This window comes from Anser anser (assembly GCF_964211835.1).
Source record: "Anser anser genome assembly, chromosome: 1".
Taxonomy (NCBI): Eukaryota; Metazoa; Chordata; class Aves; order Anseriformes; family Anatidae; genus Anser; species Anser anser.
Window position 1 is genome coordinate 44,317,654 of NC_139720.1, and position 25,853 is coordinate 44,343,506.

Sequence of the window (25,853 nt, forward strand, 5' to 3'; positions counted from 1 at the left end):
TTGCCGAGGGCAATTATTCTGAGATCCTGTTTTCACACTTACTTTCTCCTCCACATTTTAATACAGTAGGGTGGTTGTAGAAAACCTTTGTTCTCCTGCCACCACAGATATTTAATTATTTGGCCAGGTTGCCAGCATAAATTACACATTACCAAATTGAAAAGAAAACAAAACGAAGTGTGAGTGAAGAAAAGACATTATACCTTATGTGCCAGGTGAAAGAGTAAACGGTTCTGGAGACGACTCTTAGGTGCTAAAAGGAAAATTCATTAAGTAAGTATCTCTGCAAAGAACAACATAGGATATATTTTTTTTTTACTATTATTAACTCCCTTTCTCAACAGCCATGCAAAAACCAATGCTTTCTTGCCTCCCATCTTCATTCCCTGTCCGTTTCGTTTGAAATCCCTGATGAAAATACTTTTTAATTGGCCTCTGCCTTCCATGAGACTTACAACTTCAAGAATTACATGACCATTTCTCTGCAGGGCCTTCTGGTTAATTCTGTGTTTTTGCACAAGTGACACACAGCACAGCATCTTTTATATAATAAGAAAGCAGCAACAGAAACTCAAAGTTCTTTCTGCAACGTTTAATATTTGAAGAAAATTGAGATTCGTAATTCTAGGAATCTTTTCAACTTTCAGGGTATTGCAAATTCCATTGTTGCTGCCTTTTGGCATACATAGTTCTAATATTACTTCTGTCCTTAGGAACAAAAGGTACATGAATGAATCCTATACTCCAAGCAAATAAGATTCAAACTAACATATGGAGAGGAGTGGCTCTCTAGTGCCACTGAAATTCACAAAATTTCTTGCTCTAGCAGGTTCAGGAATTCCATTTAATACACTTCATATGACACAAACTGTTAACTGTGGAGTTTTAAGTCTCTAGAGAGAGCCTTGTGCATCACTGAGAGTGACAAAGGTCCTTGGTCAACAGAGCTATTAACTTCTTTTGTGAGCAATCTTCCAAAAAGCCTTCCCTTGTTTCCTGTATTTTCTTTAGCCTACTCAGCTAATGAGCACTCTCATTCTTGCTCAGACCAACCAGCTGGCAACCCATGTTCCACAGAAAGGATTTACATGGAATCTTTACAAAAAGCAGAATTACTTACTGTGTTTATGAGTCCAAGAAAGTGCAGAGTTAGCAAAGCAATGGCCTGTAACACAAGGCTATAATTCTTCTGACATCCTAAACCATGAAAGAGGGCTCAAACCACCAAAACCTCTTTCTCTTCCCTCTCAAAGATGGAAGTTTCTGGTAATAAATTAGATTTTTTTGAAAAGCAGTTTAGAGAGGGATTTCCAGACTTACTCGTTCTCCACATAATAAGGAAGCTCTGTAACTCAGCGAATAATGCCAAAAAAATCAGGCTGTTCTCATCACTGTAAGGTTCTCTACCTACTTCTGCTAGACACAGCAATTGTTTCTTCCCTCTCCTCCTTTCCAAGCTGTTTTATTAAAATGTGTTCCTCCGTACCAACTACTCTAGAAAAAGAGGACAGTCAATTTTATCTTTAAAGAACTGCTAGAACAGAGGAGTACCAAAAGGAAAAGGTTGTATCAGAGTTCTCACAAAATCACATCTTGCAAAGTATTACTAACAGAGCATCAAGTAGTTAAGAAGCTAAATGGTCTTCAATCTAGAATATATGTGGGAATTCTCATTAGCCTAATCATTAAGGAATGGTAAGTTTTTCTGATCTACAATCAATATTGTGTAAGCTGCAGTAATATTATAATTGACATCATAGTACATTCCAGACATGATTTTGTCCATTGAGCTTGAAGGTTAGAATACCTTAATTTAAATGCAAGTTCTTCAAAATGTTGGCAGCAGTGATACCACAGCAACTCCCCACGTGCCTCAGCATTAATTGATAGGTTTCAGTACCAAAGTTTCAGAGGGTTGCACATGGACCCCACATGTGCTTTTGTGCAAAACTTAAACCAACCACAACTGCTTTTCACAATTCAAAACATTTGGTCGTGAAAGACTCCAAAAATACAAGCAGGACAGACTGGTGAATTTACACTGAAAATAACATATTGTATAATCACAGTGCAAAGAGTAAAGACACCAATGTTCCTTTTTTTTTTTTTGAGTAGGTTTTGTTTCTTCTTCTGAATAGGTTTTAGCATTAATTCCACTCCAAGTGACTTGCAAGCAACATTGCCTCAAGAATCTAAACTGAGGAATTCTTGTTTCACTGGTCAACCAGCGACTGTCGTGCTGCCCTCTCAAACCTGGCATTTGATCTGACATTGAAATTATTATTTACTTCTTGGCAAAAACTAGAGTTACTCCATGTTATCCTATACCTAAAAACACGCAAAAGATAAAAACAGAGTTCTGGTGGTGTGTATGGGCATATGGAGGAGGAAAAAAATCTCCTCTATTTCATAAATTACATGATGCAATCCATTTGATATTCTTTAAAATAAGACACTTTTACTTGATACCAGCCAGGTAAGAAGAGGTACAAAACCCAAAAAATGTAGTCCTGTTGATACAGTAAGCAGAACCATGGAAACATTAAATATCAGTAGTTTCTTTTCTCTCAGTACCAAATGCATTTCTTGAGGAAGACAGAGAGACATACAAACAAGGTCATGTTAATTTCCAGGTAGACTTTGGTACTAAGTATTGGATATAGCTGTTGTCAACCACTGGAGCAGGAAATGATGCAACTGTCTCATCAGAGGTGATGACTTTTTGAGGAACGCTAGGCTCGTTCTTTTATTACTACCTGCTGCTATCAAATTTCATTGTCACGGACCTATCAATGCCACAAAGAAGCACAAACATCTTTTACTATCCTACTTTTTCAAGAAGGAGACTGTTTGTTTGTTTAACTCAGCATTGAGCGATCTAGGGATCATAACAAATATGATGACAATGCTGCACTGCAATAAACTGCACCCTGCTACAGTCCCTAGCATTAGCCTGGTACTGAAGACATCATGCAGCAGCTGGACAGGCTCCCTTTCTAGTTTAGAAACACTCCAGTATTTCTATGCTAGAATTTTTGTCGTGATCAGTGCTGATGTTCCAGGCACTAAAGTCATAGTTGATGTGGATCTTAAAAGTCTCCTCCTGTCCTTTACGTGCTGACACTGAACGGACACCTACTTAAGTATTTGTTAAAATATAATAAGCAGCCACAACAAGCGTGAAGGCATTTTTCTTCACTAACTTTTAAACAAAAAGTGAAACTCTCTAGAAATGGCAGCTCAGACTCTTGGCGAGTTCCATGTTACTACCACAGGGAGTAAGAGGAAGATGAACATGGTCAAGAACAATCTGGCATTTGTGACCTCTCGTAAAGGTATAAGGCAATGTTGGTCACGCATCCAGCACTAACAAAACCCATCTAGCAAACATAATGCCTACACATACTCTACAGAAGTACTTCACATGCTCACAGGTGTTGAACTCATCCTAAACATACAGAGCTGAGAGCGGGTAGGAGTGGAACAGTGCTGAGAAGGTTCCAGCCAGATAACACAGAAAGTATGACCAGAGAAAACCCTATTCCACTGTTCCTTAGCAAGAATGCCCTGCTCACCTGAACACAGTAGCTGAATGAAAGTCTCTGTGCCTCAGAACCACAGTCTTTCTGGTGGAGGGAAATTGCAAGGGTACGGGAAAAATGTGAGGAAAAAACACGGTCCAACAGCGAAGCTCACACTTTCACACACTTGAATAGCTCAACTGTTCAAAATTTTCTTGCATGAAATCTACAGAGGAAATTCTCTGAAATTTTCCCATTCCCAAAATATTTTTATTTTCTCTCAAAAGTTAGTTCAACTATGCTCAGTTACTTGCAATATATACACATTTCATCTCAGTTGTGCCTAAGCAGAGTAACTTGAAGATAACTGAAACAAAAACAATAAATTATTTGTTCAGTAGATTCCACTATGTGTTAGAAAGCAAAACAAGAAAATAAGGTTAGTAGTTTTTAAAGTTAAAATATCTATTTTCTGATATTTTCACTTGTGCACTTTGAAAGTTCCATATATCAAACTCTGCTGTTTCAAGAAGTACAGCTAAAATGCAATGAAAATGAACTACTGTTCTCAAGAAATACCATACTAGCAGAAAGCTGATAATTTTGCACATAGGTGAACACGCAGCCTAAAGAAAAAGAAAACCCAGCAGTTTTTCCATGCCCTCTTGCAACTGCACATTTTCACTGGTGACAGCTATCTGACACCTGGCAAACATTAGTGCATGCATAAGCAAAACGGGTTTGGAAAATGCCACTGTTCTTACTAACCCATCTCTGTTCTGCTTTTGTGCAATACTGCTCCTTCCAGTATAGACTGAAAGGAGAAGTTTCACTGTTCAGTTGAACCACATTCTGAGCTGACACACACAGAGTTGTGAAGAAGCAAAGTAATTACCAAGCTTTGCCATCAAAAAATAGAAGGAGGGGAAAAAAAAAAGCAAAACAACAAAAAAAAAGAAAGCTCTCATGACTGGTTAAGCAACACAACCCTGCCTGTGCATGAATCTTAAATTTAATTGTAAAATTCCATGCTTACCCTAAAAAGACTGTTTTTCATAACAGATTTAACTGCAGCCTCACTTATGTGCAAATCACATTTGCTGGCATATATTTTGTGGTTTAACATAACACTGTTGGTTCTTGTATTTTTCATATTGCAGTGCTAGCCAATGGCTTCTGAGAGCACAGTACAGGCTTTTAAATACTAGGATTAGGTTGCCAGGATCTCTGGGCAAATGTGCCCAGCTGAGTTCCTGGTCCTTGTCATTTATTTCTTGAAGGCACATGACCTGGGAATGCAACATAAGACTATTTTGTTTTATAATGAAAAAATAGCAATTAATTGTTATTTATTAAGCCAAGATGAAGACTTTCAGCCTCATTCTCCCAAGCCTGGATGGGCTCGCACACACTAAGGAAAACATTTGTTCAACCCACGCATGACAGCACAGATGCAGAAGGAATAAACAAAGCATCACTTGGCAGCTTGGCTACAGGATGACTACAAAACAACAGTAGCTGACTTGAAGTAACTCTGCCTACATCACAAAACCAGGAACATTAGTAACTATAACGTAAGGGGACACCAGGGAAAAAGAAGAAGCCAGAAATATCGGAAAGGAATTTGGAAGAAAGCCTAGAGGAGATAAAGTACAACTATAATGAAAAACCTTCAAAGAAGGATTCTTCTTTACTGACTTTTTCTTCTACTTCTTAGGTTATATCTGGAGCAATTCTGGTTTATATGACTTTTGATATACACATTTATTCTTTCCTGAGAGAATGTACCATGAAGATTTAATTAAGTAATGACAAGCTGAGAGAACACTTCACATTTAGTATAAAGTAAACACAAAACCTCACTCCAGAAGAGAATGCAAACTACCTATCTTGTGTGAAACACAATAATTACCTCAGGGCTTTTCACCCTAATTTCCAAATTTTTAAACATCCTGCATATTTTTCCTCAGACAGCTAACAATAATTTTAAGCAGCAGCAAAAGTATGTGGCAAGAAGGAACTTCTATTTGATTTCTAGATACTTATATTTTTATGTGGAAAAACTATTCCAGAAAGCTACTTGACATTTATGTTCCATTTCATGCAGATTCCAACACTGTAGAAATTCAGAACTATAATTGAAAATAAATTATTTCTCTCTCATTTGTTTTAGCACTGTGCTGCTTTCAGGGGCTTCACATGTCAACTGCAGCAATAAACAGCAAATAGTATGCGAAAATTCAGGTCAAATAATCCTGAAACAGCAATGGTGAGCAGCCCAACACAAACGATATCTATCATTCATATAGCAGTGTTAAAGGCTAACAGGATAAATGATGCTCTAGAGATATCACCTGTTGTGCCCACTACTCAGGGAAATATTTTGCTTCTTCTGGATCTTTGCAAAACCACAAAAGAAGTCACACGATGTTATGGCCTCAGCTGTTACTAATCATCACTGATGCAATTGAAAGATACTAAAAGCACTAAAAGAGGATATATATTGAGTGAAAATAAAATGATTCAACCACAATGTCGGAAAGCCTGAAGTGACAGGAGTGAAAAGGGGAATATACAACACTTGTCCTTTCTCCATTGAAAGCTTCCAAGTGTTACAAATTTTCAGCTGTGACTGCCTCCCCACCAAGCTTAAGCAGACAGGAAGCATCAGTATTACAGTACTCATGAGAAAGGCTTAGCATCTCACTACAAGAACAGGCATGCTACCCTACTTAAACAATTACATAAAAATCAGGAACTGACATTACCAGTGTTAGCACTAAGCTATTTTCTGTTCCCTCCTGCAGCTACTTTCCCTATGTCATGCACTCCTTTCTTAATATTCCTGCCCTTTTCTGTTAGTGGTTAGAGTACCACTAACCGCACCACGTACCTTACCACTCGCCATGCTGCTAAGCTGATCTGAGGGGCAGGGAAACATTAACCTTCCTCACTTCCAGCTCACAGCTAATAAAGATGCATGCCCAGCTGTGCATCTGTCATCTCTAGAATCGATTACTGTAATTTGCACTATGCGAAGCTGATGACAATGAGCAGGCTCCAACTGGTACTGGACACAGCCACTTGCTTTCTCCACCTTTTATGTATAGTGACACCTCAGGATCTATTGTCCAGTTATTTTTAGTTCAAATCCTAGATTGTAATCTCCTAAACCTCAAGCTTGTGGTACTTTAAAGATAAAATTATTACCTGTGAATGCTAAAATTTTACACACTTCTTGAACAACATGGATCACTTCTTGAACAATACAGATCACAAATCAACAATACAAAATACAAAGCCCTGCAGGAAACTTTTTACTTTTGGAAACAAAACATTTTCAATTGTGGGAATCAAAGTCAGAATGCTCTTTCAGAGGACTTGAACGAGATACCAGAATCTAGCTATTTCTAAAAAATACTATAAAACTGTCCTCTTTGGAGGGGGTCCTCCACAGTAGCAGAAAATACACTATTATTTTCTCCCTATTTCCAGCCCAAGACTAGAAAACTAAAGAAAGAAACAAAAAAGAAAACAAAAGACTCATTGAGAATCTTATCCTAAAAAGGCAGGAGTCAGAAGCTGACTGAGAACATCACTACTATTAATTCAACTTAGAAAGCACTGAGATACTATGGTAATGGGAAACAATATAAATCACTAAGATAAACGGAAAGTGATGGGTAACAAAATTAAACTGCAGAAACATTTTTAGGCAGTAAAAATTGCCTTGGAATCTAATTTCCATTTCTCTTTTTTCAATGATCCCATGCATGTTCAGATTAGAGTGGAACTGTAATAATGTGACTGCAGCAAACTCCACGCCTTGAAGAATCAGATCCCTAATATCTAATTTACAAGGCAATAAGACCACCTACTAAGTCACTCAAACTGTGTAAACAGAATTCTTGTCCACATAAAAGAGAATGCTGAATTCTTTCATATGCTTATTTTTTGATAGTATCACTATCCTAATTAGCTTCATCTGCACTGGCTCAGAGACATGGAATCAGTCAAAAGAAGAGTAACTTTTTGCTGCTGGTCAGCATATGCTGGGTTTTGTATTTAGAAATTAATCAGAGAACTTATTTTCCAGATGCTTCTTTCAGTTCCAGCTGCTCCACCTGCCCAAGCTATTTTTAGGGAGCAAACTGCATTATAACTCTCATGTTGAATGGAAAAAAATAAACAACAACAACAAACACAGCTCAGAATTATCCTTTATTCCTCTGAAAAAAAGCACCAGATACTTCCTCTGGAAAACACTTTTAAGTGTTCAAGTCAACAAATAGTTCTTTCCATCACAGACATACATCTCACCTTTCAAGGCTGCTTGTTCAGCTTGCGTATACATCCCCAGGAAGAAGTAGGTACATGCCAGGTTTACCCAAACATCAGGATTGCAAGCTGGTTGTTTGGTCAAGGCCTCATATTCCTGTAACAGAAGAGGGGGATGATTTGTTTTTAATTGTTTAAAAGCATAGGTGTGTATTAAATATAATCTTTTCTTCCATCATTTAACAACGTATTTAATTTTTAACAGCATATATTTAACAGTATATCAGTCTGATGTTGGTGCTGGGGAAGCTCAAGGAGCAGATTATCTTGAGTGCCATCACACAGCACCTACAGGGCAAGCAGGCGATCAGGCCCAGTCAGCACGGCTTTATGAAAGGCAGGTTCTGCTTGACGAACCTGATCTCCTTCTACAACATGGTGATGTGCTCACTGGATGAGGGAAAGGCTGTGATGTGGTCTACCCAGACTTCAGTAAGGCTTTTGACACCGTTTCCCACAGAATTCTCCTGAATAAGCTGGCTGCTCAAGGCTTGGATGGGTGTATGCTTCATTGGGTTAAAAACTGGCTGGGTGGCTGGGCCCAAAGAGTCATGGTAAATGGAGTTAAATCCAGTTGGAGGCCAATCAATAGCGGTGTACCCCAGGTCTCAGTACTGGTGCCAGTTCCCTTCAAAATCTTTATCAGTAATCTGGACAAGGGGATTGAGTGCACCCTCAGTAACTTTGTGGACAACAAGATGGGTGCGAGTGTTGATCTTCTCAAGAGTAGGAGGGCTCTGCAGAAGGATCTGGATAGGCTGAACCAATGGGCTGAGGCCAGCTGTATGAGGTTCAGCAAGGCCAAGTGTCAGGCCCTGCACTTGGGGCACAACAACCCCAAGCAGCGCTACAGGCTTGGAGAAGAGTGGCTGGAAAGCTGCCTGGCAGAAAGGGACCTGTGGGTATTGGTTGATAGCCAGCTGAATAGGAGCCAGCAGTGTGCTCAGGTGGCCAAGAAGGCCAACAGCAAGCAACCTGGCTTGTATCAGAAATATTATGGCCAGCAGGGCTACGGAAGTGATTGTCCCTCTGTACTCAGCTCTGGTGAGGCCTCACCTCAAATACTGCGTTCAGTTTTGGGCCCCTCACTACAAGAAGGACATCGAGGTGCTGGAGTATGTCCAAAGAAGGGCAATGAAGCTGGTGAAGGGTCTAGAAAACAAGTCCTATGAAGAGCAGCTGAAGGAGCAGGGGTTGTTTCAGATGGAGAAAGGAGGCTCGGGGAGACTTTATCATGCTCTACACTTACCTTAAGAGAAACTATAATTAGGTGGGGATCAGTCTGTTCTCCCAAACACCAAGTGATAAGACAAGAGGAAACTACCTTAAGTTGTGCCAGGGGAGGTTGAGGTCGGATATGAGGAAAAATTTTTTCACTGAAAGGTTTGTGAAGTATTGGAACAGGCTACCCAGGGAAGTAGAGTCACCTTCCCTGGAGGCCTTCAAAAAACGCGTAGATGTAGAGCATAGGGACATGGTTTAATGGTGGACTTTGCAGTGCTACATTAAAGGTTGGACTAGGTGATCTTAGAGGTCTTTTCCAGCCTAAATGACTCTACGATTCTATATAATTAGATTATTCAGATCACCCAATTTATTCCTAAATTCATTGTCCTTATTACAACTGTTACATTTTAATCTAAGATATGTTCAGCAGCCCTCTTTTGTTTACAGAAATGGAACAGACAGTGGGGACAAGCAACATTATAAATCTTCACTGCAGGAGCATGAATTTTGTCAATGTTTTAACAGTTACAAAGCCATCAACATAACCAACCCTTCCTCCGTCTTTTCTGATGCTTTCCTAACTCCTCCTTCAGTCAGAGGAGGAGTCATATGCACTCAGGAAATCTCTGTGAATACTTACTGAAGCAAGTGTTAAATATCCTGTTAAAAATCTGTAAGTAGTGTCTCGGTATAGATTTACAAAGTGGTCTCCGAAGTGGGGGTGCACGAAAGTTAACCCAATGATGTGTGAGAAGAAAATATTTTGTATCATTAATAAATAAAATGAGTATTTTCAAAACAGTGTTTAGTTCATATTTATATCTTTTTTAATTCTATTTTTGTGTATGTTTTATAATTACATAATATGGTAGTACTGTACATATCAATAATATTAGTATTGATAATACATTAGTACATTTATATAGTTTATAAATAAATAAATACACATATACAACAGGTATGTGCTCAAAAATTTTCTACTGATAGAGGTGCACAAACAAAAATGTTTGGAGACTACTGAAGTCAGTACTGGGCACATTCAATACTTCCTTATAGATAAAAATGTAATTATAGCAAATATACTGAAGTGTGCCTAACCTCACCTTTTCTCATATGAAGATTTACAGTCAAGAGCTATCGAAAGCCACTGGATACCATATTCTGATATTTCTTACACATCCACATTCATTATATATCCCTTAATACTGCTACATAAATTGCATCATTTCTTGTTATTTGTGGAGAAAAAAAATAAGTAAAAACTAAGAGATAAATCTTTCAATCTACTTTTTTAATGAAGCAAGAAATCACTGCAGCTACCAGTGATATTCCTAAACATAAACATCTTTGCTCTGCATAACAATAGGTACTAAAAACACAGCCAGGGAGATCCCTTGATGATATTTTTTTCTCTGTCAGGCTTCTGTTAAATTACTAGGAAGGACCAGCCCAGTGAAAGTGCCTCCTGCTGGTGCTCCAACTCTCCATCCAGTCATGTCCAATAAGGCAAAAGCAGGCCAGGTCATTCAAGGTTCTCACAAGACCTGCTTAAAGAATGCAATCCCCGTAATTCCCAACCAGCATAAGCCTCTCATCCCTCCCAGCAACACACCCTGTTGCTGACTCCGTATTCTTCCTCCAAACATATGAATTGGGATTTCCCCCTTCCTAGTCAGAGTCTACCAGATTGTGCCACTATGGGAGGAAGTCTTCTTCCCCTGGGGCAAAGACACATATTATATATATATAAATCACTACAGAAAATAAGCTATGCCCAAAGGGCAGAGAATTCCAAGAACAGACATATGCTGAAAACAATGAAGTTTATAGTTTGCAAGCATAAAGAATTTTTTCTGTTGCCAAGAGAAAGCAAACTGCGCTTCCAAACAGAGAAGCTATTGGTAAGGTGTGCCCTTGAAAGCCAGCCCAGTCTTCCTAGTCTTCAGGGACTAGCTGTCCTTCAGGAAGACTTTAAAATAAATCAATAAATTAATTGATCAAAAACCAAACCAAAGCAAACAAACATTTACATACAGGCCAACTTTTCCTACTGAGATCAGCTCAGTCTTGACACAGGCCTGTCACAGAGCTCTCAGAGACAGGCCCCTGCTCTTTATTGGGACCATCTGGAATCTTTCAAAATCCATTCAGATTAAATGCACCCAAAGGTCTCTTTCGGCTATGGCTTCAGGGAGATTAATTAGAAAAGACAAAACGCATAAACACAAGTCATCTTCTGGCTTTGCCTTTCAAGGCAAGCAATAAATAAAGTGCTATAGCAGTACCAATGTCAATCTATGGAAACACAGTAAATAAAAATGAGGACCATTAGTCTTCTCTACCCTGTACTTCTAGGCCACGAGCCCAGGCTATGCGCTGTTGCCCCTTCACTCAGCAAAAGGCATTCAACATTACATTCTCTCAACAACTACTTCACAAGAGCTTTCCGTCCACCTTGCCAAGAAAAAAAAAACACAACACCAACCAAACAAACAAAACACTCTAAAAGCCTTCCCAACAGTCAACCTGTGGCATATTTTTGCCAACTAGGGCCATAACAGCTTCTTGCTTTTTTTTTTTTTCTCCCCACTCTCCTCCACCTCTCTGTCTCTATCTGGGGACAAATGCACTTTTCCAAAGAAGCAGGCTGCCAGGTAGATTGTCTGTGACTATGAACACCTACTGACAATGTTGAGGGTGCTGAGCAGAATCGTGCTGGCCTCATTGCTAGTCAGGATTCTCCAAACTCATAAATGCTGGTCCTGAAGAGCTATTAAACAGGCCCACACACAGAGGCCTCTTACAGTTGCCTCAGAAGTGCTCAAAGGAGGTGTGGAGATTCTTGTTTCCTGATTACAGTAATGACAGAGAAGCCTAGAGAACTTCCCAGAGCCAAAAATCCATCTTTCACTTTCTAGTTCCAGCTGCCAGGAACTTGAGTGTTCATGTAGTCTCATAGTCCCAGCAGAAGCACTCAAGTAAAACCAGATATTGCTCATGCGTGAACCATTACCCTATTATACCCCTATTCCTGTCATGCTTCATTATTTGACTGAAATAATCCTGAGTCAAGTCAGGTTAGGTAGGAGGTCCTGTCCAAGCAAAGAGGTGAAGCAGATCCCGATTCTCTGCTGGAAGGGAGGCAGTCAATAGGAAAGCCTGACTGAATCCCTTGCTGTAGTTTGTTTCTGCCAAAATCTCACAATGTATTGAAGGCTCTGCTCTCACACATGCAGCTGATGGGCCGAAATGGCTAAGCATTACCATATCTGGCAGCTCCCTTTCTTAGGTCCTGGATGCTTCAGTTTAAAAGAACAGGCAGCCCAGAAACGGACTCAGACTGATGTTCTGATTCTGGCTGGTCCATAGGTGACACTGGGAATGTTTTCAGGAAAGGTTTAAGACAAGTGCTATGAACAAGTCATGTGAGAAAGACAGATGGGGGTGTTCCCCCATTAGGAACAGAAGAGATGGTAGACTCCACAAAACTAATTAGATCTTCTCATTGACTAGGGGGGTCCTGGTTGCCATACAACACCAAGAAGTCTGTAGCCACCCACTGTTAGTAAAAAATCAATTTGTGAGTGTGAAGGAAGCTGACTGTCCCCAGGGAGGAACTGCCACCATGAATGCTAGAAGGGTCCAGTGCAGGGTCACTTGTAAATAGGTGCACAGCAATAGTGATGATCCCACCAGATAAGTGTTGGTGGTATACCCGTTGAGAAAGACTTCTACCTGCTAAGAAGGGGAGAGTGTGACATTAGTTAGGCTGAAGTTAGAGCTCAGCCTAGAAACTGACAGTTGGTGTGCCTATGATAGGAAAAGAACAACATCTGATTGTGCCGTCATTTTCAGTATTGCTGTCATTCTCCCTGAAGGTATTCATGGAGTTGCAGGTCTGCCTGTTTTTCACTTTTTTCCCCATCTCTCCCAGTAGATGATGGAGGCCACCTCAATCCAATTTCCAAATCTCTCCATAAGTTGCCATGCAACCAGCATGCCTAGCTCACGTGAAAGTATCAATACAAATAAAAGGAATAATGAGTAGCTGGATTTCTGAAGAGCCTCATCAGGTATGAAGAATATAAACTATGGACTAGGACTATAGTGACACAGGCTATATACATTGTCACTTGCAGGCACCTGGGATTGTGAATCGTTTAGTCTGTGTGTAATGTTACTATGAGGATTAGAAAATTCTTCAGAATTCTCCAGAGATTCATTTACTGTGGTCCCAGCACACTCCAGAGTGCTCCAGGAGTTCAGATAATCAAGGAATTTGTCCTTGAGAATACACCAATGCCTCTGTAAAACAGCAGTGAAGACTGTGCATTGCACTGCGGCCTTGAAGCTAATAACTGAAAGGGAATTCAGCCTCCACAGTCAACGCTCTTTCCCTTGATCACTACAACGTTGGGAATTGCAAACACAATGTTCTGTCCCAAAAGAAACTATGCTGAGATACGCAAGCTCATTTCCCACATGACACCAAGTTGACAAAGATATCAGGATTTGTCACTGTGCCAAAATCAATCGTAAAGGAGAAAAGATAGTCCTTGTGATCTCTCACTTTAAAAGGTTTGTATGCATGGTTTATGGTTGGCTTTTTTTCCCCCCTACTAGGATAGAAAGATGGAAAAATAGAGCGGATTGTAGTTTTTAAAAGCCTGAAGCAATAGCATCACCTAGTGGTGAATCAAACACCACAGACAAAATATAATTTCTACAAAAATAATGCTGTTATTCTTTCATTGAAGGAAGAGTTTAAAATCTGCTCTGGCTATATAAGCACCTACTGGGTATTGCAAAGAGCAGAATTTATTTCAAAGAAATTCCAAACTATTCTTTGTTTGTATGCAAACATTTTTTCCTCTTTTTAAACTTCTACTCCCTATTAACAGCCTAACATTTAGATATAAATTACATAAAGCCACTGATTGTTATATTCATAATCTTTAAATGACAACTCTAAACGTGAATATTAAGTTAATGTTATGTTTTACACTATTGTTCTACATTCTATATACTATGTATACCATCAATTTAATTACACTGACCAGTTCTAACTTCTCCCAATAGACATTTCCTTTTTCATTTTTAAAGTAAGGGGAAAGTGCATTGTGAACTTGGAAGCTATAAAAATTCTATTTCTGCCTCACACATTAATCTTGTGCACATGATCACGTCTAACTATAGTTAAACATCTAATGTTATATATAGAACAATGATGATATTTTGTCTTTTAATCTATTTCACCATGGTTATTTTGTTTTGTTAATACTTCAAATTATCATCTGTTTTTAATACTTCTCCCAGGGAAGGCAAGTTAAAAGACTGTTAAATGTTTTCTCAGAGTATAGCTATACCTTTACAGCGAATTGTAATGGAGATCTCCATCAACTGACATTGGCCAAAACAAATACGCCTAAAAACGGTGCAATACAGCCTTGTACGGATGCAGAAATTCACACCTGTAAGAATATAGCAATGAGACAACCACCACTCAGGCAGACTGAGTTGTTTCCGAATGTTCACTAGCTTATATGCAGCCTTATGGTTATCACCAGAGAAGTCTCCACAATGCTCTCTGTTCTGGGGTGCACACTGATTCCAGCCCTCAAAGGTACAAAGCACAGTAGGCAAAAAAATCTGTTAACACTTCTACAGAGAAATATGCTGGCACAACTGCGAAAAGGATTCCAGTGACATTGACAATAAACTGACTGCCAACAAACTGAGCTTCAATGGAGATACAAATGGATGCGAATGGATATAAATGGATGTGAAAGAGATAGAATTACGCATGGAGTCATGCGCAAGAAGTGACACAAAAGCACTGTATGGTGCAAATATTGGTATTTTATGCATGTCTGAATAATCAACATGTCTCTTATTAACTTTAAACTTTTGGAGAATAAGAATGTCTTATTTCATTGAATTACCTCGTATAAGAAAACATGCAGAAGAACAATAAAGTACATCAAATGGCCAGAGACATCAACCTCTACAGACAGTTAAAAATGTATGCATATTACAGATAATGTACACGATGAAAGTATAATTAAACCTGAAAACAAAACCATGTAAAGTTAACTGCAAAAAGTGTACTGAAAATTGAGGACACGAACTATGACATTAGAAGGGACAAATTAGATTACCAAGCCTACTATTAAATAAGAGTAAATAACTACAAAAGGTCTATTTTCATGGCCAAATACCTCTTTTTCAATCCAAACTGCTTTCCTACCATATGTCTGTAATTTAACTGGCTGGCAGGACCGTTCCCTATTGCAGAACATCCTCCTGCTGTCATCCCTTCAGCCCAGGTTCCCGACTCCCTACTCGGGGAGCAAGCTTTCCTCACCTTACCTCTAGCGCTCGCTTGTAGTCACCCAAATGAAAGGCAGAGTACCCGATCCAGAGGTCGGCGTCCTCCTCCTGCTCACCCGCATGCCGTTTAAACTTCGGAGAGGAGAAAAAAAGAACGTGAGCTTCTTGCCCGGGCCCTCGGGGGTTTTGCCCGGGCCCTCGGGGGGCTCCCGCCTACAGCCCCCGACGGAGAGCCGTTACCTCCAGCAAGGCGATGGCGCCGGTGAAGTCTCGGAGGGCCAGGAGCTCTTCCAGCTGCGGCACCTTCTTCCCTTTCTTCCTCCGCCTGTCTCCCGCCGCCGGGGCGCTCCCCACGGCCGGCTTGGCCCGGGAGAGCATCTGGGCGGAGAGCGGAGCGGAGCCCGGTCAGAGGGGGGTCGGGGGAACCCTCCCGCCCGGCGCCCCCCCGTCCCCGCCCGCCCCCTCTCTCACCATCCTGCCGCCGGGCCCGCGCTCCCCGCTCCGCCGCCGCTGCCGTTGCCGCGGTAACGGCGGAAGGAGGCGCAGGCCCGAGCGCGGCTGGCGAACGGGCGCCGGCTGGAGGCAGGCGCCGTCCCCCGGAGTTCCGCCGCCGCAGCGGCGGGTGTGGGTGTCGTGTAGGCACCGCCAGAGGGGGCCGGTCCGTCGCCGGGGCTCCCCGGTAAAAGAAGGGCACCGTAGGGAGCCGCCTCGCCCGCTGCAGGCGCGGAGGAGCTGGCCTTTTGATCCTCTGGTCTCCGGTTGCCTCATGCACAGAGGCACGGTCATGCAAATGAGCCTTCTGGTTGTCCACCACTCCTCATGATCGTCCCGGTGCTTGGCTTGGGGGTCCTCGTCCTTTCAATAATCATCTTGCAGACCCTCTCCAGTATCTGTCCCAGACTCACGGTCACTCCTCTACTTGGCTTTCAAGTCGTTTGTCCTCCTTTCCAGCTAGACCATCTTCATGTTTGCTAGTGAATACACATGGACAGACACCCACACACAATATGCACGCGTTCAGTTTCTCCAGTTGCTGGCACCCAGACACATGGGCCCCTACAACTTGTGTTCTAATTCCAGTTGCTGGCACTAAAATCTCCATACACACACATGCACACAGAATAGAGAGTCCCTTCATACAAGAAAATAGTTAAAAGTGGAATTTAATATAAAGACAGGGCACAGCCAGAGAAGTGTACTGACCATCATTTTCTTTAAACATGGGCAGCCCTTTTTATCCCCTTATCCATCCATACTGATTCCTTCCCAAACCACCTTGATCCCTCCCTTTTCCCACCTTCAGTCCTTCCACTAAATATCCCATACTAAATTCTGTGCAATCCCAAAACGCTTTTCCCTAACATCCCGTGATGAGTCTCATACACTTACAGTCAGTACTGCCCCTCAGTCTCTAAGGTGCTCCACAGAGCTTCTCCCATTGATCTTGATGGGCTGATCGCTCTCCTGTGACAGCCCTGGGAGGAGCTAGGTCAAGGTGGGTAAGATTTTTGGGGCTCCTCACCTGTCATTGCTCCTCTGTGCTCCTTTGTTTTTGTGGTGATGAGACTTGATCACATAACCTTACACAAGCCTGTCCCTGAAGGTGGCGCAAGACGCTCTTGTCCTCTGCCCTGTGGTGTTCGTAGATAATGAAAGGATGAGAAAATAGGATTTTTAATTGCTAGAATACTCTCACCTAGCCATCTTCAACAGAGTCAAGGAGACACTGACCAGGACGTGCCATGGTGGAACCTCATGTTGGAAATGGGACACCAGCATAGATGGAGCTTTTGGCTGACTTGACAGGGCTGTTCATGTGCTCCAATAAAGAATCACGGTTTGCTGGATTGTTGCTGGTAATATTCTCTTGGTAGGATGCTATGTAGCCAACAGGTGATACCACATAGATGTTTATCGTTTTTTGGTAAAAACTACCATCTGGTAAAAAATACCAGATCTGGTAAAAACTACCAAACGGTAGCCATGCCATCTATATTACCATAAACATGATCAGAGAGTATAATATAAAATGTTAGGTATGCAGTTTGTGTACATTTGAACAACATACAGTAGATGGTCTCTTTGGAAAATCCTGGAAAATTTTCAAGCACAGTGGTGACCTTGTTTCTTGTAGTATTTCTGACATTGCAGTTTGCTGCAAATAGAGCAGATCTGTTCTAGTTACAGAGGAACGCCACGCAATGCAATTCACAAAACTTTGTTCTTTTATGCAATCTTAATTGCACCATTAGAAATCCCAGTGAAGAGGAGCAATAAATTATGCTACTGTTGACAACTACCCAAAAACACATGCCAACGGAGTGTTTTAATGATGTATCTGTATTTCTGGCATTTCTGCTTCCTTGAGAATAAAAATTACTTTGCACTCCATCAGAAAGAAAGAAGGCTTTTGTTGTCATTTGCTTGTTTTGGTACAAACAAATATATCCTGTCACACTGCAGTCATTTGTAACATAGTTCAGCAATAAAGAACTCTGTATTTCTTCAGAGCTTGGATCCTATGTTCACATTCTCCCAGTTACTTTGAACCGGCTTGGCCCTTGAAAAATACAGAGTACTAGCAGCTGTCCCTGAGAAGGTATCCTGCAACTGGAATCCTTGGGAGCACAATAGCATTGTGATGATGTCCCCTGCTTATGAATGTGTTTTCATACCACAGGCCGTAAAGGAAAGGAAATAACCTACTCTCCCATAGAGGATTTTTCTGTAAGAAATTAATTTCGAGTTAGTCAATCAAAGTGATAAAGATTAGGTACCACTGATTTGGCTTCCTTTCATAGCTCTTCTTCATTAAGTAAGGTATTGTCTTTATCAGGAGGAAATTCATTTTCCATAAATAATTCTGAAATTATTTTTCAAAGATTTAAGTTTTTTATTTTTTTAATGCTGTCCAGATTGTATATATAAACTAATTCTTATAATACACATATCTATCCACTTACCAGTTGTCTAGGATTTTCTATTCCCTAGCAGAAAAAAAAAATAAATTGTTCTGCAGGCCAGAACAGCTTTGCAAGTGTAAGAATCTCCTTGTCAAAACCCTATGAAATCAAGAAAAACATGTAGATTGACAGGGATATTGTAAGGTGTCTTTTTCCTTTCAGATCTTAAACAAAGCCTCAAAGTACTTCATTTCAAACTGAAATAAAACAATGATTTTTGTAAATACCTCCCAGTGATTTTCAGTACTGCCGTGGAACATTCTGGCTCTGTACAGAAAGCTAGGAAAAAATGAAGACTTTGGTTTATTTATTTTTTTAGTATACAAATGCCAAAGTAAACTGGGTAAATAAGGGGAAACAGAAGGAACAGAGATGTCACTGCTTGAGGTTCTGTATTTTTGACTGAAATGCAACCACGCAAGCACACAGTATGATTAGACAAGATTATAATAATAACAATAATAAAATTAAAAAAAAAAACACTGAAAATATGTATTGACTACATTGCTTTCTCCCATCTTTTACATAGATTTTTTCACAATATCTTGCTGATCTAAGAATCAACGTACTAAATACAGCCAAAATATTAACAGAAATGGAAGAAAGCTCTCAACTGCATCACTGGTTTCTGCCATTTCCCAGTGGCTTCCTGAATTCTTACGTGGTGGATCCAAAGCTGAGTAATGTCTGAAAGCTAACAGAAGTGCAGTACCTGTGGTTTAGCTGTGGGCACAAGGGGGACGGTGTCAAGTGAGATAAAAATAGCAGCCAAACCAGTTCCTTTTTACTTGCATGGCACCAGTGGGATTCCAGTATCTATCTGCACTGTGAGGGGGACTTTCTTGACCAAACGTTTTGTGGCGGTGGAAAGCAGCATGCACAAGTGTGAGGTGTTTCTCTGTGGCCAGCTCTCTGCTCATCACAGGGAACTCAGAAGGGAGAAGTCTGACCTTAATGGTGCTTCCGGAGGCAATTCCCCTAAGCACTGTTTATACAAGCACACCTCTTTATTGTGTAATTTCATTGCCTCCAAAAAGATAATGTGTTCCATATGGGTTAGTTTCAACTGAACTTCAACTCACCTGCAACATGGGAAAATAAAAATGTATTCTAACTGGACTTACAGTCTATTTTTCAATTATAAAAGTGGAGACAAAGTAGAACTGGAGGCTACATTTAATAGCAAGGATCCTTCTTAGCTGCTTCAGCATGACTCAAACAGAATTCTTCTGGCATGTTCTCAGCAAGCAAAGATGTGACTCTGCCTGTCAAATCATTCCCTCATGTGTGAGGTCTACAGTAATATTAAAGGATGAGGTGGTAACTTTGTGATTTTGTGTCCAGCCTTGCTGGCTTACACACTGAGGTGTATACAGAATGCTGATAGCCCAATAGCTGGTGATTTTCTAGTCTAATCACAACTAGCTGTCAATCAATATCACAGACTGCCATCAGAAGGGTTGCTAATTGCAAATTGCACATCTTAACTGGTAGGCCAAGGGTTTGAACACATCACAAAAATTAAGTTATTTCCTGACTTCTAGAGTTGCTACCTGTATGTTGTGGGGGCAATAGAAGTAGGGGGTAAAATGCTAGAATTTGGCATTATGGCGCTTGGTGTGGGCTCTCTGCATATAGGAGTGGTCTAAAGCATGTTCAGAACAGTAGGATTCTCCATTCAAATCTAGTGTACACTGAAGTCAGTTATGGAGGAGGACTGAAGTTTTTTAATCCTGTATTCTCACTAGCATCAAATATTTGTAGCAAGTCTAGTGTAGCATTTACTACTAAGATGCAGATCAGAGTGGGTACAGATATTACAATATTTTCCTCCTATGAAATGCCAAGATGACACTTCATAATTATAACCAAGTCAATAAATTCAGCTGCTCTGTTAATAATGCTGGAAAACTGCTGCAGTTCTTGCCATCACCATTGTGTTAGCTAGTGGCATTATCTTGGAGGCTGTGAGCTGTAGCATGATTAATGATCATGTTTATTCCCACACAGAATTGCTGGGAGAGAGGGAATTGGCCTATACTGACAGTGGTAAAAGGGAAGTCATGCACCTGTGATCAAACACCAAGATAAGCGTGAGAGAGTGTAATGGCTTTAATTTAAAACAAAACAAACAAACAAAACCAACAACAACAACAACAAAACAGAAAGTAGAAAGTGAGGTTTAAGAAAAGAAGAGGAAGGAGGAAAAGAAAAATAAAAGGGGAAAAAAGGAAAGACAAGAAGTGGAAAAAAATCATCAACTAAATAAAGCAAGAGGTTGTGAGGTGGACTTTGTACCAACAACAATCACATGCTTCAGTTTCCGTAATGTCTGGGTAAGATCATGATTTTTCAGTAATGATGCTTCACCATGTTCTGCCTCTTGTACTTTTGAAAATGCATCTGACAGCATCTCAGGAGAAGTGATTTGCAAAAGTGAGAGTAATGAAATATTCTCCTGCTAAAGCTACAAAGGCAATCTCCTGAGATGAGTAAATGGGAAATGATTCCTATAAAAGCAAGGAGCTTGAAGAGTATTTGCTTCTTTCTTTCTTTTTTTATTTTTTTTATTTTTTTTTTTTTGATTCAGCAACATCTGAGCCTTAATCTGCCCTAAATAGACTATCCATGATGAAAGAATGTGAAATATGTAAATTGACAGCAAAAACTAGACTGTAGAGAGATGACAGATCATGTGTGCGTTTTAATGCTCTTGTCAGGTCTCTATTGCCCACCTCAAGACAGCAAACAGCAGTCATATGAATCAAAGACTCCAAACAGTGAAGTGAAGATCCGTAATTTTGATCTGTATTTTGGTAAGGGAACCCTTTTCTCAAGTTTCCACTGATGTCTGTGGTTGTATGGACTTGTGGGAGCTGCACCTTCAGAAGTTCCTGATACTTCCAGCACCCAACCTGTCATCAAGATTCAGTCAAGTTAGTAAATGTAACTTAAAAGCTGATATTGTATTGGATTTGAGCATCACACTTAGGAAGTTTAGGTATGCAGAACCAAGAGATGACAACCAAGAAATTTTGCAGATCCAAACTGCCCCAGCACAAGTCAGTCTCAGAGCTGAAAATGTAATGAATGATTAGCTGGATCAACATCAACTTACCCAGGTCAGAAAACCATTGCAAATGCTATGTCTTGGAAAATGCACTTTTCCTGGTCCAGGACTTGGGCTGAAATATCTACACAGTATTCCACTGCCATATGGATTTATAGGGATGCACTAGCTTGAAGATCTCGTAACTCCATCCCATCACACAGTGTAAACCTGTGAAACATTTAATAATAATAATAAAAAAAGAGCTTAAGGAAACTTAAGTATGTGTCCAAGACACAAATTATTACACATATGAGCCATTTACCTTTGTAAGGTAAAACAGAACAGATAGCTTACATTTGTCACTTGACAGAGCTGTATCCTGCTGTGCCTAGAACAGTGGCTAATTCTTACGATGAAATTAAAATATGTCCTGTCACTCTAGAAACAAAGTCCATTAAGAGTCAGCTTTGTGGTTCCGTTTGGCTGCTTGCTCTGCTATGGTGAATATTAGAATATTGTTTGACTCTACTGAACTGTACATTTCACTTTAAATGTCATCACTGTATTTTTGAGCTTTCAGCTATCTTGGTAAAATGGTCCCAGGCAGAAGCACTGATTTTGAGAGCTGCCTTTAGCTGCATTGTTGCTCTTGTTCTGAACTTCCTCACCAAGCTGTCATCTCTGTGATGACATCTCACATTTCTCTGTGCTAGGTTTAGCTGATAAGACCTTATATCCTAAATCAAACACGTATCAGGAGGCAAAGTAATCCCTAACCAGCACCTGTAAAGCTGTAATCCCTAACTATAGGTTAGGAGCCTGAAGCCCTTCTGAAACAGTTTTTGAAACCTGATCATCTGTTGCCCACCAAGGTTTTCTACCTCTGCGACTGCAAGAAGTACTGAATTGGTTGTCCAAGTGCCATCTGCCAATGGTTTCTTCATATCACCAGCTGGTCCACTGTCAAGTCTTTTCACAAGGATCACCTGCTAATTCTTTTATGAGTAGTGGAAATTCTGTCATCCTGTCTTTATCTGACCAAGTTTGGTCTGTCATTGAATTGTCAGAACTCCTTGTTTTTCTACTCTTAAAAATGGACAATAGTTCACTGAGTTTGATGTCTTGTATTAGTTAATACCACAGAATATTTTTGCTTGACAGGAATGCCTGATACAATAAACTGAATATCAAAACAGAGATTGTTCAGTTGATTTAATGCCAGTTGCAGCTGTATTTTCGCACAAGATCTCATTTTTCTTCTCCTGTGCTGCTGATTGGAGTAATTCAGATTGACAGCAACAAAAGACTGACTCAATTGAGCCTGGTACTCACAGGAAGGGGATGGTCAGTCCTTTAGAGAAAGAATACAAAATCAGAAGTTGAGAGGGAAGACTTCTTAATCTTTGATTAAGTAATATACAAGTTAAATGGCTGAATAATATTCACTTCAAACTGTGTATGAGTTGGGAAAGGGTTAAGAGGAAGAAACTTTTCTTCATTGAGCTACATGTTTGATATATGATATATTTAGCTTCATATTCTGGTATGTGGCAACATAGATCAACGGGAAAATGGGGCCACCACCCAAGCTCCTTCTAATATGATGCAATCTCAATTACAACTTCTGTTATCCTTGTCTGTACATTTCCTCAAACTAGATTGGTGGCTTCTGATGAGAACAGTCAGTGCTTTGCACCTGTACTATAATTCCACTCTAATCTATGGTAGCAGCTATGAACTCCAAGGACAGACCTAAACTCGTGATAACCCATGGAAATGGCAATATAATTAGGATTTCTACTTTATCAGGATTTGTTCTGGATCAGTATCAAGCTGTGTTATCAGGGTCATGCAACACATGACCCACATATTTGCTGTTTTACAGGCTTGTTATTTATCAGGAGATAACTTCAATCCCAAACAGTAATTTTTTTATTTTTTTTTTCCCATGTTCTTGTGTAGTCAATGTGGATAAAAAAAAAAAGCTTAGTTCTGTAAGTCAACATAGCTGCTTTACAGCTATGTTTCTCATTATTAACATTGCTTTATTCTAAATATAAATAGTAGAAATATTGTCAACAACTGTTTAAAATACAGAAAAAAAAATAATTTAATGTCCTAGCTCTTCCCTATTAAAAAAAAGAAAAAAAAAAAGAAAAAAAGAAAAAAAAAGAAAGAAAATAATTGAAAGATAAAGAAGACATCCTTATACTAGGCAGACTAGACCTATGGCAAACTGGATTAAATAAACACAGACAGTACTATAGCATTTTCTTTAATGTCTGTAATCACATTTTTGATTCAAACCTCTAACAACACTGAAAAAAAAAAGAAATTGAAACATTTCTATTTTCTTTTTTCTACATGATTTTCTACATCTTTTTAAAGATGGGTTAAAAGATGCTAAAGCCCTAGACAATCAAAATAATTTAGGAATGAGCCTTGGTAACACTGAAGAACTTGAAAACATTGCTGTTTGAGTGTTTTCTACATTTATTCATTTGGCTAAATATGGCCACTGCTGCAAGGTATATTGTCTTATGCAAATTCTGTATTACAAATTCTGTATTTTAAGGAAACAATATTGACAACCTTAGTTATTCAAAAATGTAAGCATGCCCACTGAAACCAAAAAAATCTGTTTTAAAGTAATTGAGAAATAAATATATAAATGTATCTGTTCTTTTTATTCACATGACTTTTCAGAGTTGTTGTTTTGTTGGTTTTTTTTTTTTATGTCCTTTCTTCACATTTCCCAATTATGCAATGCTGGAGATGCAGTCTCTGTTATTTTAATGGAACCTTAGATTATTTTGCAGTCTCAAAGTTCTCAACTGTGGAGAAAATAAAAAAATAATGTAAATTTGTGGGATTGATAAATTGATCATAGCAATCATAACTAAGTGATATTGAAAATATAGATAATTGCAGCAAAGATTAAAAACTTATTTAAAGGGACATTCAAAATATTTTATTCCGCAAAAAAAGACAATTGTATCAAAATGCATGCTTCTTCACAAAATAGTGGCTTGAAAAATGGTTGTCTTTGGGACAGAAAAAATCTGAAAGATGAGCTGGCAATCTGTCCACTTTGTCTTCAGATTTACTAAGACTATTAGTGCCAATTTCCACAGTAATAGTTTGAGTTACTGTTGGTAGCTGATACTTTCGTGTAGTTTTTTGGTTCTTCTGAGTTCTCTGAAATTTCCATTCCATATCTTCTATTTTCTCCTGTCCAAGTGGTCAAGTGGAAATAGTGATTTGCAATTAAGCAAAAATGAAATTAGGCTACAAGCCAGTGAAAAGGTCCAAAAAATGAACTTGGCAAAGGTATTGGAGACAGCTGGTGCCTCATCCTGAATACAGTTGCACTTCTACAGCATGAGCTTGCTAGACAAAGGGACTCTGAGATACCCAGGCTGAACCACCACTGCCATTTTTTTTCAGGAGTTTTGCACCCTGTATAAAAGAGAAACCATTGTAATGAGAAAAATCCTTTCACGTGGACCATTAAAATAGGACTGGAAAAATATTCTGTAGAGAGTAATCTTATACAGGTTGAGAAAGCTTGAGGAACAACTCTGTGGGTGTTTTTGTTCTTCTGGTTTCCGTTCCACTCTTTGTGTGTCTGTGAATATTCCAGAAGACTGAGAGGATCACTCAGAGTAGGTTTAGATCAGGAAGTCAGTGCTGATTATCTGTTTCAAATACACCCTATAAAATCTGGTTGTTTATTATCCAATAAAACAAAGGGCATAACAAAGCACCAAAGAATCAGGAACCAAAAATAACTTTTCACTAAATTACGTGATACAGTTATTTGGTGAGATAATTTAAGCTGGTATTTCTAATCTCAAACAGATTATAAAAACACTCACACAGAATTGTCATGATATTTTGTAACTATGCAATGTATGCACAGGTACTATAGTTATTAACAAGGAATGAATTGACAGGGGAACTATAGGCCTGTCAGTTTGACCTCAGTGCCAGGGAAGCTCATGGAGCAGATTATCTTCAGGGTCATCACGCGGCACTTGCAGGGCAAGCAGGCGATCAGGCCCAGTCAGCATGGGTTTATGAAAGGCAGGTCCTGCTTGACGAACCTGAACTCCTTCTATGACAAAGTGACGCGCTTGGTGGATGAGGGAAAGGCTGTGGATGTGGTTTACCTTGACCTCAGTAAAGCTTTTGACACCGTTCCCCACAACATTCTCCTCAAGAAACTGGCTGCTCGGGGCTTGGACTGGCGTACGCTTCACTGGGTTAGAAACTGGCTGGATGGCCAGGCCCAGAGAGTTGTGGTGAATGGAGTCAAATCTGGTTGGAGGCCGGTCACTAGTGGTGTCCCCCAGGGCTCGGTACTGGGGCCGGTCCTCTTTAATATCTTTATCGATGATCTGGATGAGGGCGTCCAGTGCA

The 25,853-nt window shown here is 39.8% G+C and overlaps 1 protein-coding gene across 3 annotated transcripts in view; it reads right to left on the reverse strand.

The window, feature by feature from the left end:
* IFT56 (intraflagellar transport 56) overlaps window positions 1–16,950 on the reverse strand; it is a 51,329-nt gene extending 34,379 nt beyond the window's left edge. The window contains exons 1-6 of one of the 3 annotated variants that reach the window (XM_083844560.1): window positions 16,806–16,950; window positions 15,888–16,387; window positions 15,657–15,794; window positions 15,456–15,548; window positions 7,842–7,956; window positions 204–253 (exon numbers count right to left, since the gene is read on the reverse strand). In XM_083844560.1, coding sequence (XP_083700686.1) covers window positions 204–253; window positions 7,842–7,956; window positions 15,456–15,548; window positions 15,657–15,794; window positions 15,888–16,202 — 711 coding nt within the window. In that variant the 5' untranslated portion in view covers window positions 16,203–16,387; window positions 16,806–16,950. Of the gene's footprint in view, window positions 1–203; window positions 254–7,841; window positions 7,957–15,450; window positions 15,549–15,656; window positions 15,795–15,887; window positions 16,716–16,805 lie in introns of those variants that run through there. The other 2 variants (XR_014586896.1, XM_083844561.1) reach the window with 2 other exon arrangements.
* Between the last annotated feature and the right edge of the window lie 8,903 nt (window positions 16,951–25,853).